We start from the raw sequence: 20,321 nt of genomic DNA, 5'->3' as shown, positions 1-20,321 counted from the left end.
CCTCTGCCATTTCGACAGCAAGTGTGTATGTAAGAGAACTGGAACCAAGAGAAAGATTTATTCCCAAAAATATAAAATTTGGGGAGGCTAATATATCCTGGACCCAGGGTGTGTGTAATAATTTTCAAATTATTTCCCCAATATTTGCTTGCAAGTTTTCCTTATATCCTCTCTCACGCAGAAGAACAAACTCCTGGATGATGCTCCTAAAGATTGGTTTGTCTCTGGAGAACACATACTTCTGCTATTAATAAGCTTTAGCCCCACACTGACAAAGATCCAAAGTTATGGTTTAAATTTCTGTAAAAGCTCAGAGGCTTTTGGAGAATTTCAGAGCCCACACAGAGTACTTAATGGCCAATGACCTGAAGCCAAGTTGTAGCACTTACTTTACACGTTGCCACTCTCCCTGCTTTCCACCAACCAATCCCAAAGCTGCTGTAAAGAACGGACAGAGGAAACATTCTCAGAATAAAAAAAGCCCCTTTCTGTATCTTCATCACATCACATCCACCAAATGTTTGGAGAATTCTAAGGGGAACGATGACCTCCACAGCTGTGTTTCTGCTCTGAATCTCAGCCAAATCAAGAGAAGTAATATTAAGGCCTTCCAAGCATGTGACCCTCACAACTCTGCAAAAAGCATGTCAAGTTAGGTTGAAGATTTTTTTCCCCCCCTGAACAGAGAACTCACATTTTCCAGCTGCTTGAAAGAGTTCTCCAGCTGCTGCTGAGCCCTTCGGCTCTCTTGCAAATGCTAGGAAGGAAAGTTAAAAGAGAGAAAGTCTTCATCAGAAGAGTTCTGCCAGTCCTGTAAGAGCCCCAAACAGTTTGGGCCTCTGCTAAATGTTTTCAGATTATCCGATGCCAGAAACACCCTCAAAGAGGAAAAGTCACAGGCATCAATTTTAATGACTTTTCTAGCACCCACCTGCACATGGCTACCTTTACATGATTTAATTTCAGTCTATAAAAGCTAAATAAGAGGTGTTAATCTCAATAGCTTCGCATATCTTCCATGCCTTTTTTGGTTAGCCTAATTAGGTTGTCACATCAATATGCATGTTAGAATTTATTTTGGTCCAGCTCAGTTTCCCTGCTTTTGTAAGTACATAAGCATTCCTATGGCAGATGCCATAAGGACAATCTCAAAAGGAGCATAGAAATTTTCCATAGAAGATGCAGCAGTCCACATTTAGTTAGCCAGCTAATCAGAATATCATCAGGCACTTTGTCAAAAGCTTTGCTGAAGTCAAGATATACTATGTCTACAGCATTCCCTCTGTCTACAAGCGAGGTTACCCAATCAAAAAAATGAGATCAGGTTAGTTTGGCAGGATTTGCTCTTGAAAAATCCATGTTGCCTTCTAGTTATTACTGCATTCTTTTCTAGATGCTTGCACAGTGACCACTTTACAATCTTTTTCCAGAATTTTCCCAGGGATTGATGTCAAGCTGACTGGTCTATAGTTCCCAGATTCCTCCCTTTTGCCCTTTTTGAAGAAAGGGACAACATTAGCCCCCCCCTCCAACCATCTGGCACCTCACCCATTTCCCATGATTTCAAGAAAATAATGGACAGTGATTCTCAGAGTTCTTCAGCCAGTTCCTTCAATATTCTTAAATGCAGTTCATCTGCTCGCAAAGATCTGAACTAATTAAAAGTAGTATTCCTTGACTATTTCTTCATCAATCTCCAGCTGCAGTCCTGTCCCCTCCACTTGCACTTCACATTTGTCTGGAGGATCACAGTCTGAATTTTGGGGAAAGACTGAGCTAAATAGGAATTGAGTACTTCTGCCTTTTCTTTGTCTTCTGTTCTCATTTTCCATCTCCACTGAATAGCTGAATCACTGTTTGTTTTCTTTTGCTACACACGTAACTGAAGAATGCATTTTGTTGCTTTTAGTGTATCTAGATTAGCTCATTCTCGGCTTTTGTCCTCCTAATGTCATCCTTGCAATTCCTTGCTACTTGTCTGTACTCTTCCTTTGTGACTTGGCCTCCTTGCCACTTCCTATATACAAGTCCTCTTTTGTTTTCAGGTCCTGTCAGAGCTTTTTGTGAAGCCACCCCGGCCTTTCTTGCTTTCTCCCACCTTTTTTCTTGTTGGAATTGTTTTTAGTTGTACCTTTAGAACTTCCTTTTTTAGAAACTCCCACCCTTCTTCGACTCCTTTTCTTGTTCGGATCTCCTGCCATGGGACCTTACTTATCATTGTCCTGAGTTAATTAAAACTGGCTTTTAGAATTTTAGTAGAATATGGTCACTCTTTCCCAGAGGTCCTGTTACTCCCACTTTCTCCACCAAGTCATCTCTAGAATCAGCTTGTTCCCCAATTTATTTTATTGACTGCCATGTTGGGTATCTTACAGAGTGAGAGGTTCTTTACCGATTTTCTCTCTTGCTTGAGTTCTTGAGAGTATTTGGCAAGCTCCACACAAATCCGCATCAGAAGATTTTCCGCTACTACCTCTCGTTGGCCAGCGAAGTCATTCAGCTCCTGCACTATCTGGAGGAAAGCTTGATATTGGCAGAATCTGCATAAGAGAGTCAAGGCATAAATTACTCCTGGAGTACCTACAATATCAATAAATCTGGTCATCATACATTTGTGTCAAAGTGTACATACTGAGGGGATCTTTTCCATAAACTATTAAAATTGCATATTAGTACTGAACTGCCTAACTTATCCTAATTACAAAAAGTCTGTGCCAAATGTTCATTTGATCCAATTCATTCTCTCTCTCTCTCTCTCTGTGTGTGTGTGTGTGTGTGTGTGTGTGTGTGTGTGTGAGAGAGAGAGAGAGAGAGAGAGAGAGAGAGAGCACGTGTGCCGAGGGACGTTTAACTTATGACAAGTTAATAAAAAAGTTTAATAAATCAGGCAGTGGTGCCTCGCTTAGCGATCGCTCCGTTGAGTGATGAAATCGCTTTGCGATGGACTTTTGGCCATTGCTGGAGCGATCACTTAGCGATGTCCCCTATGGCTAAAATTCGCTTTGTGATGATCATGGGGAAGCGATCATGGCAAAGCGAACTTTTTTAAACAACTGATCAGCGGTTCCAAAATGGCCGTTGCAAAAACAAAATGGCCGCCACTGTTTTGCCTTGCTTCAGAGGCACCCAAAATGGCCGCCGCTATGGAGGAATTTCACTTTAAGGTAAGTTTTTAGCCCATAGGAACGTATTAAACACGTTTTAATATGTTCCTATGGGCTTTTTAATATAGCTTAGCGATTAAATCACTTAGCGATGTTTTTTCCTTAACGGATTAACATCGCTAAGTGAGGCACCACTGTACAAGTTCTCTCAAACTTTGTTCAGAAAATGGCTCTTCCCTGTTTAAGTGTCTTAGAAAACTGAGCAACTTCCCTAGGTTTCAGATGAGAAGAAACCATTTGGTCCCAGCACATGGTTATTATAATTAAATAATAAAAAACAAGCTAGAATCTCCAAAAGGTTTCTGGTTTGTTAAAATTAAATCTACAGCTGCAAAACTGAATACTTCTCCTTTAAAAAAATAATATAACAAAAAACAAAAACATAAATGACAAATAGAATCACAACTCAAATATACAGTGTAAACCAACACGTTTCATCATAATTTATATGTGCATGCACTGTCTCTTTCCAAAAATATAATGATTCTTATGTTAGTATATACTGTTTATGTTTTGTAAATACTGTACTTATTTTACAAAAAGGGTTCCAAATCCTATTAAAACTATTTTCCTTCAATAATACTTTTCTAACTTTCAATTCACAGGTTAATTTATCGCTAATAGTAGATTCCACATCTCATTGCACTATTCTTCCAACATCAATTGATTATATTTCCAATTCCTTGCAAATATCAATCCAGCTGCTATTAACATAACAACAGTTAGTTCAATTTTCCCCTATCTAATTTACTGTTTCTGAATATATTTAACAATGCTAACACTGGACATTGTGCATCTGTCCCTAGAATTTCTTTAATCTCATTAAATATAATCATCCATTCCTTCTGTTTCTCTTCACTTTCCCGCCACATATGACAGCATATTACCCTTTCTTCTTTACATCTCCAACATATAAATGATAACTCATTATTCAATGTACTGTATTCAGTTTCCTTGGTGTTACATATCATCTCCATACTACTCTATAACAGTTTTCCTGACATATTTTTCATTATTCTTTCTCCCCAAATCCTCTTCCACATTTCTTCACTATTTAAATCTCCTTGGCATATCTGTTTCAAGGCTATTGTTTTATATTCATTCTCTACTAACATCTTATATATTACACTTATTATCCATTTTCTTTGAATATTATCATCCCTCTTTTCCCTCTTTTCCATAATTTCTTCAATTTATTGAAACATTTCTCCTGACACAGACACAGCCAGGAAGAGAGTTAGAGGGGCATTTTGATATGTTTCTTGTTTCTGTAAGCTTCCATTAAAGTTAGCAAATGGTAAATGCAGGAAGGAATGATGGAACAGCAATGGGAGACCTCCAGATAATCTAATGTTTATCACATTCCTAAATATATGACATCAAAATGTCCTAGGGCTTGGTGTCAATGTACAGAGAACAAGCTGCTGGATACAGATGTCCCAGCTAGCAGTCACCCACACGTCCTGCAAAATGTCTTGGAAAAACATGGTGTCCAAATTATTGGAGAGGAGGGATGGTGGGCATATTACTGACAGCCTGTTCCAACAGGAAAACAAGGATTCTGAAACTACCACCACTGCTGTTGAATGCAAGCCCTTCTTTATTCAAAGGGTCAAATCTCCTCTAGCCCCTAAAATGAATCAAGTATTTTTTTTCCTTTACTGCTAAAGTGATGACTAAGTAGTGAGGACCATGAAAGATGACTTAGAATCATGTCACAGAGAAGCTCAATAAAAATGGCAACAACATGCAGCAAAAGTGAAAAAAGCAGACTCCATGCTAAGAATTAGTCAGAAAAGTTCTATAAATACACTCAATATTACAATTGCTACGTGTGCGCGCGCTCCTGCGTTCATACGTAAAAAATGAAAACAGTCCCCAAACAGATTTATATATGAATATGAACATATTCACATTCACATATAAATCTCTTCTGCAACAATATTTGGAACACTATGTACAATTTTCATTGTTGCATTTTAAGGATATCACAGAGATGGAAAAGATCAGAAAGGGACAGCAAAAAGGAGAGGAGATTTGAGAATATTCTATATAAGGAAAAGACCAAGCATTTCACAATTGGTAGACCTAAGTTGAAGGTGGTGGGGAAAAAAAGATTTATAAAAATTATCCAAGATGTGAGAAAACTGAATAAAGAAAAATAAACCTTGCTCTCCCCCAACCTTGGAACTCAGAGTCATATAAAGGAATTTATTTGTCTATCGTGCATCTACTGCCAAAGAAAGCATTCCTCCACACAATGTGTAATTAATTTACGGAATGCACTGCTACATGATATCACAGAGCCACCAGCTTAAATGGCTTTAACGGTGATTTAAGCATACTCAAAATGCTATCAACCGCTACCAACCACGACAGCTAAAAAAATGTGTTCAGCTAAATCAAGGATATAAAACCATCATCATTTTGTTCTCCTGTGCCAAGTGAGAAAGTGCAAAGTTGCTTCTTGTTGTCTGTGAAGAATTTTTTCCAGTCTCGGAGACAATTTGCAGATTTGTGAGACTAATTTTTGTACATTTTTTAAAATAAACAAAATTAAACTGTTGGATGTCACCTTTGTGAGACATTAAACTAGAGAAAACATGCACAAATTGTGCAAAGCACAGTGATAAGGAAGTCTGGTTTGTTGCTTTAGAGGTGCGAATTCTCAGAAGTAGCTAGGATTCGTAACAACCTGTCTTGCTGCATTGAAATAACAAGAAATGGGACTCTAGAGAGACTTTTTCATATCTGCAGCACATACTAGTTTAACAAACCATGCTTATAACCTGTTTGTGGCCCCTGAAACTGTTTACTGCTGAAAAAGAAGGCATGGCTCTTTTTACATTCTTATGGACAGCCACAGTACTTTTGATTGCATAAAAAAGAAGAAATCTCCTAGACTTCATGGTTTTTCAGAATTTGGAATGGGGCCCAGATGGTTACAACCCTATATTTTATACAAGTGAAAATAAATATATTAAAGGTAAGCATTTTTTTTTCATACAGGGATGTCCCACATTAGTTCTGTTTTGGAATGATACATTTACCAGACTAAACATGTTGTTTACTATGAGTCAATGATTAAGATTTTGTGTGGTGTTTCAGGTTTATTGATGGTTTTCCATCTTCCTTGTGTGTAATTCTGAAACTATTTACTACTAATATTCTTGTTGTTTCCTTATAATGCCTGTACTTTACCAAACAATAAAGCAGTTAAGGGAAGGATCCAGTCATGAGTGGGTCATACTCTTGAAACAGCAACTACTGAGGATAAATACGTGTAGCAAGTTTAATGGTGAAGACATACGTCTAGACCACTGGTTCTTAACCTTGGGTTACTCAGGAGTTTTGGACTGCAACTCCCAGAAGCCTTCACCACCAGCTGTCCTGACTGGGGTTTCTGGGAGTTGCAGTTCAAAAGCATCCGAGTAACAAAGGTTAAGAACCACTGGTCTAGACCACTGGTTCTTAACCTTGGGTTACTCAGGAGTTTTGGACTGCAACTCCCAGAAGCCTTCACCACCTGCTGTGCTGACTGGGGTTTCTGGGAGTTGCAGTTCAAAAGCATCTGAGTAACAAAGGTTAAGAACCACTAGTCTAGACCAGTGGTTCTTAACGTGGGCGATAATGACCCCCAGGGGGCGATTTCATTTTTCAGGGGGGTGGTAGAACAAAAAGGGGCGGCGTGGGGGCGCTGGAGCAGAAGGGGGGCGGTAGGGGGGCGCTGGAGCAAGCCAAACCTGTGCAGATGGCTGCAGCCTTTTTACAGTGTGCACAAATATATATTTTCCTCCAATTTTAATTTAGTTGCAGACTTTTTGTCTTGAAATTTTTAGTTCCTGCATTTGTTTTTATGCCCTTTTTATATTTCTTTTTGCGTCTTAAAATTCACTTGCAACTAAATCATTACATGTTACTTTTTGGGGGGGCATTTCATTTTCTTGGAATTTAATTTTGTTTTCAGGGGTCATTGGATTTAAGTGTCTTAAACAAACAAACGAACAAACAAACAAACAAATAAATAAATAAGATATCATCACCGCGGGGAGGGGGGCGATGATAACTTCCTCAATGGCTCAAGGGGGCGTTTCTTTCAAAAAGGTTAAGAACCACTGGTCTAGACGAGAGGGGGGGGGAAGGGAGAGAGAGAGGGAGAGAGAAAGAGAAAGCTATGCATTGCCTCTCATAGCAGTAAGATTTCTGGAATCTGAGGCCTGGAGCTTGCAGGAATCCCTCTGAGCTCTTCCCCCAAGGTTGCACAGCACGACCCAAGAGGCAATTCCCCAGCATACCTAAAGTCTGTTGCTATGCTGAGGTGTAGCACTTGCTGCTGTTGCTTTACTGGCAATCCTATGGATACAACTACGCATCCTGAATTATCGCTTGGGTAGCCAGCTCTAGACAGCCACTGACCTGCCCTAATTTTCTGAAAGCAAAATATGAAAACTCGTGAAGAAGGACTTTTTTTGGGGGGGGGGGTTGGAGTCTACAACGCAAGAATATCTCATGATTCTTTGCACCTAAAGCACACACAAAACATTTCTTACTTCATTTCCGGGTCTTCTCGTGCAGTCCTCTTGGGGAGATGCTTTTTCACAAGGTTCCTGCATGTAGGATGAGGGAAGGAGAGAGGAGAGAAAACATGAATGAGCACAGGGGTAGTACTATTTAGAAAATGGGGATGAATTAAATCACCTCCCCACATGCTTCCCAATGCTGATGCTCACTGCACTTGCTATCAATTTGTGTTTATCTGTTACCCTAAACTCTTCCACCAGAAGCAGCCTTGCTGCATGATAGGACCAGAAAGTCGAACAGATGAAACGTCAGACAATGTCTCTACTAGGCTCTTGAAGACACCACTTGAGTCAATTCAGTTTATCAATGTAAATATCAATGGGCAGACCCAACTAAGCATCTCAGACTTACTTGACATGACAAAGGTTTAATTAGGCTAATAATATTTTGTACAATGACTTCCTATGGATGCCGATATATATAATATTGCTTTCCCTCATCACACAGTTCTAGTAGTTGGTGTTTTTTTAAAAAAGTTCCAACTAGAAGTTTTTTAAAAACAGGGAAAATATACTATAAAACTGGGCAAGACCCCACAGAAGGAGTTTGGCAAAAGGGAGGAAGGTCAGATTTGAAACAGGAATGTAATTTATAATAAGAACAATCCCAGCCAGCCTACTTCCTATGGAGGAGGCTTTTCTGTTGAAGACGAAGAGAAGACTGGAAGGTGGCAATTCAATGGCTTCCAACCTTTTCCTTTATGCAGACTACTTCTTCACCATTAAAGGCTTTGTGCACTGTCACTTAGCCAAACCATTTTTAAGAGATGATAGTCAAATATATAAATATGTGAACAACTGACACCGAAAGGCATTGATTTAAGGGCTGTTTGACAGACCCCACCCTGCCTAATGTTAAGAGAGGGTGAACAACGCTCAATATTTTTCTGGGAGAAAAAGTGAAGAGCTCACCACTGTGAATTCTTTCCTGCTCTCTTTTTAGTCCTAATCAGATATAGTAACATTTGATTCTACGAACATGCTTCGAGATAAAAGCCTAGCCCAGTCCCCCTTCTGCCACTATATCATATCCAATTTCAGTGGGAAGGAAACAAACTCCAGCTCACATGCTCAGCGTACACATGAGCAGGTCCTTCTCCTCTTTAGGAATGTCACTGCTTGCCTGAGCAAAGCAATGAGAGATGGGAGTGGAGGTGGCTTATCCCCTGTAACCATGATGATGATGCTTCCTTTTTCAAAGCGACCGAAGAGGGCTCAACTGATCTCTGCACCCACTTCCTTTCCCTTCCTGCTGCAGATTAGAGCCACATGGATCAAACAGTACAGAACCCTCACAGGCTGCTATTTGTTTCACAGACTATTCAGTTTGGAACTGCTGCACTATTAAGAAGACTCCAGCCAAGGAAAAGAAATAGGCTTTCTGAACAATGGGAAAAGATATCTCTGTGGCAGCAGGAACAGCAAGAAAGATGCAAGCACAATTCAACAGAAACTTTTAATTCAAAGGTCCAATGGAAATTAATAAAGCATCTCATGCAATTCAACATAGCTTTCACAAGAGATGTTCTCTGTGGAGTAAAGGCCCATATCGTGTCAAATATTTAAATCATACCTGTAGCCGCAATAAGAATCAAACTAATTTTAAAATATTGTAATATATATTCTCAGTGTTTAATAATTGAGCTCCTTAATGGGTTTTTTTTTGCTTAGGGCAATTCAATTACTATTTTTATTTTAAATGCTAGGAAAAATATCAGACATGATTCTAATCTGTTTCATGTTGTTCTGACACATCAAAGAAAAAAAATTAAAGGGAAAAAATCACTAACATTCCAGAACAAACAGCTTGCAAATTATGGGCAGAAGTCTCTAATAATTTGACTGTGATCCATGCACATACATGTGTAAGAGCAAGGTTAAAGGGGGGGGGGAAGGAGACATAAGTGGCACCAGTTAGACTTTGTTTGAGGAATTACTAAAAGAAGAAAGAAATACACTACTTGCCTCGCCATACCAGCCACAACATCTTGGAAGCCTCTGATTTAGGAGCTCTTCCTCTGAAGAGTGATGGCTATCTGCTATGACTCAGTGATGAACAGTCTATACCTCTGTATTCTCTCACAACTACTTTCCTTACTACTAATGCTTTATATCTTCCAGAGCTGAGCTTTCCTCCTCTTAGTACTGCCAGATATTTTGGAAGTATGTTTTCCTCTAGAAAATGCAACTATGAATACTGGATAGGGGAATGGGGGGAAAAGGGAAGGGAAACAAACTAAAAGAGAGGGAGGGGGAAAAAGACAATGAAGGCAGAAGAGGAAGTTGGGCCCAATAAGATCAGAGAAAAAGGAAGAAAGTTAAATGGGGGCAGTAAACAGCATTCCAGGGGTGAATAAGAACCATGTTTTTTTCTCAGTAAATGTGGCCGAGACTTTTTTCACCAATTACACCAAATGTTAACGGTCACAATGATTCTTTTGCATACATTTAGGCTTGAATAAAATTGCCTTACATCAGGTACTCCAAAACAAAATAAGGTGAAGAGTGAACAAATGATCACATGCTACAAGAAGGGGCAGGTGGTAGGAATGCATCAGTGTTGCCTTGTTCAGTGACAAGAACACAAATATAAAGCATCACAAAGGACCAGGAAAATAACGTGAACCCTATTTCGAACACCATGTCAGTACCTCCAATATCTGCAGCTTTAAGGGAACAGCAGATGTGGCCCCTTGTCTTTCACAAGCAAACCAGCACATCACAGCCATATCTTCCTTCTGCCTGTCAACTCTGCCATTTTTGGCCAAGAAAGGCCTCTCCTGTCTTCTGCTCAAAAAGGCTCAGAACACCCACCTGGCATTCTTAGAATGCAGAAAGCCGTACTGTACAGTCAGAGGTCAACGGATTGACTTGATGTGTGCAAATGAAGCTGTAGGCACCATACAGTGGGCCACTCCCTTATAGAGAGAAACAAATCTCTCAGGTCTGTTTAAACTCACAGAGCAAGGAGGACTCATTAAGCACCCTGCCTACATTCATTTATTTCCAGCTGACTGTTCTCACTGGGCCATTTCCTCCTGTACTCAAGGCCTTTCTTTCATTAGGCCTTTTTGTTGGAAGTCTCCAGAGAACAGTTCCAGGGAAGGAATTTTCAAGGAATGATGGCATAGCCTCCACAGGGGAAGCAGAAACCCCCTTTCCTATCAGCACAATCCTGTAAGAGGTAACAGCATGGTGCAAAGTTACCTATACAACCCACAAAACAGAACTGGGGAGAAATCAGGTACTTTCATTGCCTCTATCCAAGATTTCTTTTAAAAAGCTACTGATTATTTAAAACAAAATAAAAATAAGATCAGATAACAGCTGTATTTTTAAGATTTCCAGTCCAGAAACCAAGCTTCTATCTTCCAAAGCAACATTCAGAAAAACATCCAAGTTTAGGTAAGAGAGCAAATGGCCCTGCAATTATAATATTACTTTGCCCTACAGCTCGCAACTACAAACTCCAAAACAGTGGTTCCCAACCTTGGGCAACCCAGATATTCTTGGACTGCAGCTTCCAGAAACTCCAGCCAGCACAGCTAGTGGTGAAGGCTTCTGGGAGTTGCAGTCCAAGAGCACCCCAAGGTTGGGAACCACAGCTCAATAATCATCTCCCTCTCTGATGAAGCATGGAATTGCAGCTGCTCTGCTATGTACAGTATCTTTGGATTCTAGATAACCTTGATGTATTAAATTCACCAGAGCAACAGCAATCATGTCCAACCAGAGTTTTAAAATTGCCTTTAAAAATCAAGAGCAATATTGGTTCTAAGACTTGCAAATTGTTCTAATGGATGTACATAAGCTTTTCTCTGACTGATGTTATTACAGAAAGAGACATGAGGTCTAACTGTACTTTCACAGCAAAGAAAGAGCTATACATGAGTCATAACACATCAGATCAATGATTTAAAGGGGCAGGATGGGATGCTTATTCAGTGCTGGTCGGATATATGACAATTCATGACACAGCAAAAAGAGGCAGGTACCTGCCCAGTCTGTCCATGTGGGAGACAGCAGAGACTGGGGAAAGGAGTAACAAAAGAAAAACGGAATCAGCAAGGGTAAAAAGAGATGAATACAAAGTAAGGGAGTCATCTGGCCTCAAGCTGTCATTATTTAAAGGGAGAACCCCCACACATAAGGTGCCTATGCCTGAAAAAAGGTCTAGCATACTCTAGGCCTGATTTTATTCTTTTTAGAGGGAGGAACCAGCTTTGCCACTGATTTGCACCCTTAGACAATAGATTTCAAAGTTAGTTGTTCTGACCCAACTAATGAATGTTTTGATCCCCTGATGTACGACTAATTATCAATGGTGTATAGCTGATTGAGTTTTGCAGATTGGTTCACAAGTGGTGCATGAAATGGGCAAGTCCACATATTGGTACGATAGCATTTAATCCAACCACACTGCAAAATCTTCCAGCTACTCATCTTGTGGGCCTTTCTCTTTTCTGTTTCACTTGAAAAGAACATGAAGTTCTTCAAAACAGCAGACATATTCTGAGCCTGGATATACATGCCATCTTGAAGTAATGGAGGACTGACAACTGGAGCAAAACAAAGTTGGCAACCCACACGTGCATTCAACCATGTCCCTCCTTGCCTTTATCAGGACACAAGAAAATGCTTTCATGTACGGGGATATAACAAGAAATTCTTCACTCAGTCCAAAGAACCAAACATCCAAAAGTGGGAATAGAACCAGAGTCATCAGTTGTAGTGCAAAATTGCCCACAACTCCAGGAGCAAAATGGTGAATAAAGTTTTGGACCCTTATCTACTAGACACAGCACTATAGAGTTCAGGAGAGCTTTTCTTTTTCTTTCAACAGAGATGGGGAAGACAGCTTTGGACTGGACAGCAACAGTACAAATCATCTCGGAGGCCTCTGTTCCCAGTACTGTGATGCCTGGAAATGAAGAGAAGTCCTAAGCCAGCAGCCCTGCAGGCAGAGGGGAAGGAATGGGAGTCATTGCTAAAGAATCCAACCGAAGAGGAAAGGGACTTGGATGACTCCTGAACTCGCCAGTCAGCCAGAGGCTCCAGACTTCTCTGGGTCCTCCTGGATAGGAGTCTTATTATAACAGAGCCTTTGGATCAGCTTCAGAAACATTTGGGACAGACGGTTGAGGAGACAGCTTCAAGATGATGGGGAAGACGAATGGAAGGTGAAGCAGAGCAGAAATTCTGCCTCAAACATCGGGCAAAGCTGGGTGGGAATTCTGCTTAGTCTGGGAATCAAAAGAAAAAGGTAAACAGGAGAGAGCGAGCTTTTTTGCACAGCAGACAAATGCTAAAAATGAACCTGGAAATCTCAATTAATTGTAACATAAAGAGTTATACAAGAGAAGATATTTTACCCACTAAGGGATTCCTGTCATAACTGTGACTGTGAAGTAAAATAAATACTGAAAACTCTGCCAATGAACCGAACTTTTATGTTATGTATTGTTTTGCTATGTCTGTTATTATTTGTTTTGTTTATGATGTTGTGTAATAAAATAATATTAAAAAAGAATAAAATAAAATAGAAATCCCAATTAAGACCTGGATTACCGGAGTGGATGAAAAGGTCCACCCAATACAGGGTTTATCAGTGGCCAGACAGACACCTGAATATCAACAAGGAAGTCACAAAATCAACACATTTTCACTGTTTAGTCCCAGCATCTAATATGGAAAGGTACACTGCCTGTAACCAGTAGAAAATTAGACTGGTACATGGAGTACTAGTCTAAGCAGACAAAACAGTTATTTAGCTGCTTCTTTTGTCAGTGAATTGCATAACTACCCATACTGTGAGGTATTTTCCTTTGTGTGTTCTGACTAATGTAAGATAAACTTCATAAAATCATAGAATCATCATAGGGTTGGAAGGGACCTTGGAGGTCTTCTAGTCCAACCCCCTGCCCAATGCAGGAGACCTCATACCATCCCAGACAGATGACCGTCCAATTTTTTCTTGAAAACCTCCAATGATGGGTTACCCACAACATTGGGAGGCAAGCTGTTCCACTGCTTAATGTCAGGAAATTCCTCCTTATTTCCAGGTTGGATCTCTGTATGAGATCCACCCTTTGGTTCTTGTCCTACCCTCAGGGGCAATGGAGAATACATCAATGCCCTTTTCCCTGAGGCAACCCTTCAGATAATGGAACACTGCTATCATCTCACTGGAGACTCAGTTTTAAGAGGGTGTGAGGGGATACTGTCCCTGCACCTGGTGGGCCTTTTGCCTCTTTGAGGCCTGCACAGTGACCCCAGTAGCCAGGTGGTCTAGGGGCATGGACAGGGAGCCAGAGCACATGGAAGGAAAAAGAGATGAGGAACAGCTGGTGCAAAGGACAGAGGCAGGTGAGGTGGAGGGAGTGGAGCTGGGAATAAGAGGGGGGAAAGAGGATGCCAGAGGGGAGCAGTGGTTGGATGCCTGGGAAGTCTTCTATCTGGTCGTCTGTGGCCCTGGGAAAGGCATGGCGGAAGGTGCTGAGAGATGTGTAGATGGGGGAGTGGGTAAACCTCACCTAGGGGACAGCATATAGGCACAAGCACACCCATCTTCCCCCCCCCAAATGAACTGCTGATGCAGACCAAGGTAACCGAGAGGGACTCCCCCCACCCAGTGGAAACACTGGCAACACCACCAGCAGTCTGTGTGCCTGACTCAGCCCACTCTAGGACAGAAGGAGGTGTCTCTCTGAGAAGGCCAGCAACCATCTTAGGAATATCTGCCCTCTCAGAAGGGCACCATGACCAGTAATGGCAACTCAGCCTCGGCAATAAGGAGTAGACAGGCAGGGGACAATGAGTACAACTCAGCCCCAGCCAGAAGCAACAAACAAACAGGGGATAGTAGGCAGAACAATGTCCCAGCAGGGGAGGACTGATGGAGCAGGAGGGCTTTTGGGAATTGCTGTCAGGAATGGGGAGCAATGCCGTGGCTGAGACAGCCCAGAGTTCTCTGTCTACTGAGAGGGGATGTTTGCCTGGCATAACAAAAGCTGTGGAAAGGCATACTGGTTGAGCCCTCTCTATGGAGTCCGTGTTGGAAAAGTTATCATAGGTAGCCCTCCCTGCAGAAGGGGTGGTGGGATGCACGGGGAGGGGGGGAATATTGCTCCATCTACTGGTGCATAATCCAAGAATGTATTAAGAGAGACAAAGGAGCATTCCAAATTCTTCCTCGTACTTGTGGGTTGTCCGATGAAGTACTCCTTTCCTGAGCTGAGCATGAACAAAGTTCTGGGCTTAATCATCTGAGCTTTCCTTTTCAGACCTAAAAACTAGAATCCCAAGCTTTCTCCTTCCTTTCGAGGCAAAGCTGTCTTTGTCCCACCTGTGTACATACCTCAGCTGCTTTGCGTATGCCTGCTCAATCTCTGTCCGTTCTTTCACAAACTTCACATACTTGTCCATCAGATCTAGGCCCCACTGTGTGTGCCGCTCAACTATGTCAAACTGATCCTGAAAGAGGAAGAGAGGGAAAGCGTTACCAAACAGTGCCAAAAAGGAATATATTTTCTACCTGGCCCCTGAAGATGAGATACAAAAACCTAAATCTCACTGAGATGACAAAACCAATGTCTGTGGTGGATTACCTCAGGATCAAGTGCAGCGTCTCCTGAAAAAGTTCTTTGTACAAAGAACACTAGTAGTGTAGTTTCTGTCAACACTAACTAGACTGGGACTCTGGAATGCTTCCAGAGATCTAGCCGCAGGACTTGATCAACTGGTGCTTGTTTCTTCCTCTAGTCCCAGAGGTGTTTTTCCTCATTCGACATATGACACTGACCATGTAACCTTAATGTTCTTAATATCCACACCGTATATCCTTCTCTAAAGAATTCAGATTATGATACAAGACAGATTAATTTGTTAACAATTAACAGATTAATTATCTCCCTTATGATCTGAGCTAGTAACAAGGATATGTACTGGATAACATGCTAATGAGAATATGGTAAAGCCAAACTTCTACCATGCCTAACATTAACCCGCTGTGATGTTGCCAATGAGAAATATCATGAATTTGTGCTTCATAACAGATAACAGAATTGATATCACTTAAAAGCTTTGCTTAAGACCAGGAATGGGCAAGGTACAATCTTGCAGATGCTATGGACCGCAGCACCTATAATTCCTCACTGTTGACTGTGCCAACTAGAGCTGAATGGAGTTGCAGTCCAACAACAGCAATATGATTAAAGGTTTCCCAACCCTGGTTTAGAACCTTCCAGCAATTCAAAGCACCCTGTTCTATGCAGTGTCATGTCTTCAACAGGTCTGGTTTGGGCTTATTTGGCATGTCCTGATGGACTCGCTACCCAACTAGTTTGAGGAAGCACTGGGCACAATAGTGCTTTGACTTAAACCACATTATTGATATGTCAGGAAGAGTATGGTGTGCTCCAGGGATACTTGCCTCAGTTTTTCTAAAGCATGTACACATGATATTATTTGGATTTGTTTAATCTCTGGAGCTAAGTAGTTAATTTATCGATTTTAAATTCATCTTTCCCAAATCACTGGATGTTCTATCTTCCCTTGGAATATCTGAAGCAACAGTTAAGGAGCTGGCATGCTCTGAACCAGAGAGTTAGGCCAATTCATGGCATTACTCTCCATTAGGACATTTTAGCATCTTTTCCAGTGTCAATGCCTGCACCGGTTCCTAAAGCAAATCATGCAAGTAAGATCAACCTTACAGCTGCTTCAAATGAGCTCTGACGCTTTTTGCAATAGAGTGTAGACAAGAGTATTGGTGATCTATAATAATAACACAACTCTTACAATTAAACAAGGCGTGAGAGTGCCACATGGTTTCTGGCGCTTGAAAGAGAGAGAGAAAAAGAACATTTTAATTCATAAACATCAATACTGTGTTTTTAAGGAAACGCCCTTGACCAAAGTTGAGGAGGAAAGCACACTCTAGGCATGTTAATCTGGACTGAAGACACTCTGGGATTTTTCTTCAGTGCCCTGGAAGCCAATTAGTCATTTTTTACTTCCTCAACTTGGCACTCACTTTTACATACCCACTCACAGCTGGGAAATTTTTGAGGAAGCTTTCCAAGTCACTTTGAATTTTCATACATATGTGCGAGAGGACAGGCAGAACACACCAATAACTATGTTGTTACAAAGCTTCTTTGAATATATTGCATATATACCATGTTTCCTCGAAAATAAGACAGGGTCTTATATTAATTTTTGCTCCAAAAAAATACATTACGGCTTATTTTCAGGGGATGTTTTATTTCAAAGGCATGTCATCTTCTGCTTTCTGCACAATGGTGAAGGGCAGGCTTCCACTTAACTAGGGCTTATTTTTAGGGTAGGGCTTATATTGCAAGCATTATGAAAAATCATTCTAGGGCTTATTTTCAGGTTAGGTCTTATTTTTGGGGAAACAGGGTAACTATCTGGTGTTCTATTACTGAAATTTAATTATAGCATTTATATGAGATAATTAAAGCACCTTGTTTTAAATCTATAGCAAGTTAAAACCCAGGGAGAAATAGGCTCTGGATCTAGTCCAGCCAATATTCCATAACATGCATGTTGTTATTCTAGGTAATCATTGTATTATGCAACTTGTATTCTTCCTATTGTCTCTTTTAAAAGCTCAATATAAACCACACCTAGAAATCAAGTAACTGGAACTAATACATCTTTCACTTCTGCAAAACAGCAACCTTACATGCTGACTCTTTTACATCTCCCTTTGTAATGCACAGAATCACTTATGTCGAGTTGCTCCTGCATTACATGTTCCTGTTTTAATTGCCAGCGATATGGGGTCAGGAAACACAAAAAGATGGTGATGTGAAAAAGAAAAATGGAAAAATCCTGTGACTGTCGAGAAGAGACATGGACAACAAGGCAATATTTTGGCCAAAGGAAAGTACAAACATTCCTGGTAATGGTCAGAGTGAATCATTTTAACGGCTTGCCTTCCATGCCATTTCCCTGAGTAATTTCATCAATTAGACTTTGGCTGTACCTTCAACAGGAAAACAGAAAAGCAAAAAGCAGATTCAAACAATGGGCTGCACATTAGATAAGAACTTTAAAATATACCCTGTTTCCCCGAAAATAAGACCTAACTTGAAAATAAGCCCTAGTATGATTTTTCAGGATGCTGGTAATATAAGCCCTACCCCAAAAATAAGCCCTAGTTAAGTGAAACCCCACCCTCCACCATTGGGTTGCAACCAGAAGAAGATGATATGACTGTAAAATAAAACATCCCCTGAAAATAAGCCCTAATGCATTTTTAGAGCAAAAATTAACACAAGACCCTGTCTTATTTTGGGGGAAACACGGTAGCTCTGCTTTAAACATAAACACAAAACCACGTAATATTCAGAAGCAGGGAGGGAAATTCTGAGTGAAAGACATGATAGATTGTTGTTAGCATTACGAGCAACTTCTTGGTCTATAACTGCCAATGTGAATGTGTTCAATGCTACATCCAATGTACTCTTCACCTGAAGCATATCAGCTAAACTACAGAGAATTTGGCCATCCTATACGGGTTTTCCTGCAAAAAGCAGGTAGTATCTCGCAGCTGTCATGTATTCTATGTACAGAAATTACCTACTTCAACATAACACACTGCTATCCAATCAATACATATGACAATGCTACTGCCAGGCAGGACTGATCTAATTTGGATCAAATTGATTTCAGTTACAATTTAATTCTAGAAGGGCTTGGCTGAATCATGCTAGTTCTCTCCCAGCACCACTAGTGTAATTTTGCCTGCTATAACCTTAATAGAAAAAGCTTCTATTCATTGACCCTTCCAGTGTTTGAAACTGCGCAATTCCAGAAGTGGGGAGCCAAGGTGGAGGAGGGGTGGCCTGATTTTGTCTACATAAAGTTGCAGTGACAGTAGTGTCTCGAAAGGAATCCTAGACGTTTTAACAGGCTTCCAAGAATTTACAAGGTTATATTATGCTCAGGGGTGTAAGGACTCCAGGACTAACTTAAGGAAGAGCTGGGGAAAAGGGCTGACTAGACACATTATTTCTCATCTTTAAACACTGCTGGTAACTGGTATGGATCTCTGGAGACACAAAAAAAGACTCACAATAAAGAATTAGAATTTATAAGCCCTATTCCACAACATTTTTAAAAATTAAACATATTTTAAAATTCAAACACTAACAAAAAAAGAACGATTTTCACATATTTTTTTAAAATAATCCAATTTAAATTAAAAAGTCCAATTAAAATTTTAAAGATTTGTTTTTATTTTTAGATCATTGGTTTTCATCCACTCTGCAGCCATAGGATGATCACAACTGCTAGTCTTTCATCTTATTTTTAGGCTTAAGAAGGCTGGGGGGTGGAGAAAAACATAGGTTACATCTGAGGTAGCTTCCTTTCTCATAATTTCTTATACTCAGCCATTTTAGCCGGGAAGATGAGAGATGTTTAACTGATACCATTCACTAGGAATAATCAAAATTATTACATAAGTCTACTAATACAAGCATCAGAAACCATCTATCTTTTCCATTGTGCTTTTCTCAGAATTTTGTGATGAAATTCTTGGCTGAGAAACTGGGCACAGAAGGCTTGTACATCAGGGAAATCTGAACAGCAAAATACATGTATTAAAGAAAAGTGTGCATGAAAATTAATGAATTTTGTTCCTTTTTTTTCAACATTGGAGATGAATGAAGAAACTGGACAGAACAGCCTGATGAATGAATATGTGCGGAATTGAAGAAGATGTTCATCAGTCCCTACCAATTGCTACATACTGCAAACAAACAGAATTAAGAGGCAATGGTTAGAGACAGGAAAAGGGCAACTCCTCTGAAACCTGCAATCTAAACAAGCACCTTTAAGAAAAGGCTGGCCTTTCACACTCCAGGGAAAGACATGACAGGCAGGAACTCAAGAAATCTGGGCAAAGTCTCTTGTTTATCTACAAGCAAACTGCAAGCAGAACTTTTTTGACAGAAATTTTATATTCAGTGGGTGCAGTCACATAATTATCATTAGGCATCTCGGTAATGACAATGTAAAACTAAAAAAGAGCTCAAATATAATGGTCTGAGGCAAAATCACTATTCCCAGCGCACACAAGAGTCTTGCTTCTAAGAAACCAGGCTCAGAATCATCCTGAAAGTTAACTATGAAACAACATCCTTTCAAAATGTGCTTAGCACAAACAATTAAATATTTATTTATTTATTCAATTTATATGCCGCCCACACTACCCAGAGGTCTGGGTATATCATAAAGCAAAGGATGTAGCTAAATTTTATAGAAATAAAGCAAATCTGACTCATTTGGTGTTCTGCAGACATCAAGGTCAAGATACAGTACAGGGACACTGAGAGCACATCTCCTCTGTTTTTTAAAACCACATCCTAGGCTTAGTAGAGCTGAATTATGTCCGCACTGAGACAGAAGGAACAAGTCAATAGTTGGTTCTTAAGTGTCTTCTGCCCCCAGGCAATCAAAACACTTTGTAAGCTTTTCAGTGTATGCCACATGCCGCAAAGGCTCTAGAAAGATGCAAGAGTAAGGATGCTATCTTGCTCACAGT

General features: G+C 40.3%; 1 protein-coding gene across 7 annotated transcripts in view; it reads right to left on the bottom strand.

Annotated features, from left to right (window-relative positions):
• The window catches only part of TRIP10 (thyroid hormone receptor interactor 10), a 92,180-nt gene that overhangs the window by 26,529 nt on the left and 45,330 nt on the right, over positions 1–20,321 (bottom strand). For 5 of the 7 annotated variants that reach the window (XM_072991555.2, XM_078386619.1, XM_078386617.1 and 2 more), the window contains exons 2-5: positions 15,102–15,217; positions 7,715–7,771; positions 2,393–2,540; positions 695–757 (exon numbers count right to left, since the gene is read on the bottom strand). In XM_072991555.2, the coding sequence (XP_072847656.1) occupies positions 695–757; positions 2,393–2,540; positions 7,715–7,771; positions 15,102–15,217 (384 nt within the window). Of the gene's footprint in view, positions 1–694; positions 758–2,392; positions 2,541–7,714; positions 7,772–15,101; positions 15,218–16,543; positions 16,625–20,321 lie in introns of those variants that run through there. The other 2 variants (XM_078386615.1, XM_078386618.1) reach the window with 1 other exon arrangement.

This window comes from Pogona vitticeps, chromosome 2 (genome assembly GCF_051106095.1).
Source record: "Pogona vitticeps strain Pit_001003342236 chromosome 2, PviZW2.1, whole genome shotgun sequence".
NCBI lineage: Eukaryota > Metazoa > Chordata > Lepidosauria > Squamata > Agamidae > Pogona > Pogona vitticeps.
The sequence above is the reverse complement of the archived record's forward strand: the minus strand, read 5'-3'. Positions and strand labels throughout refer to the sequence as shown.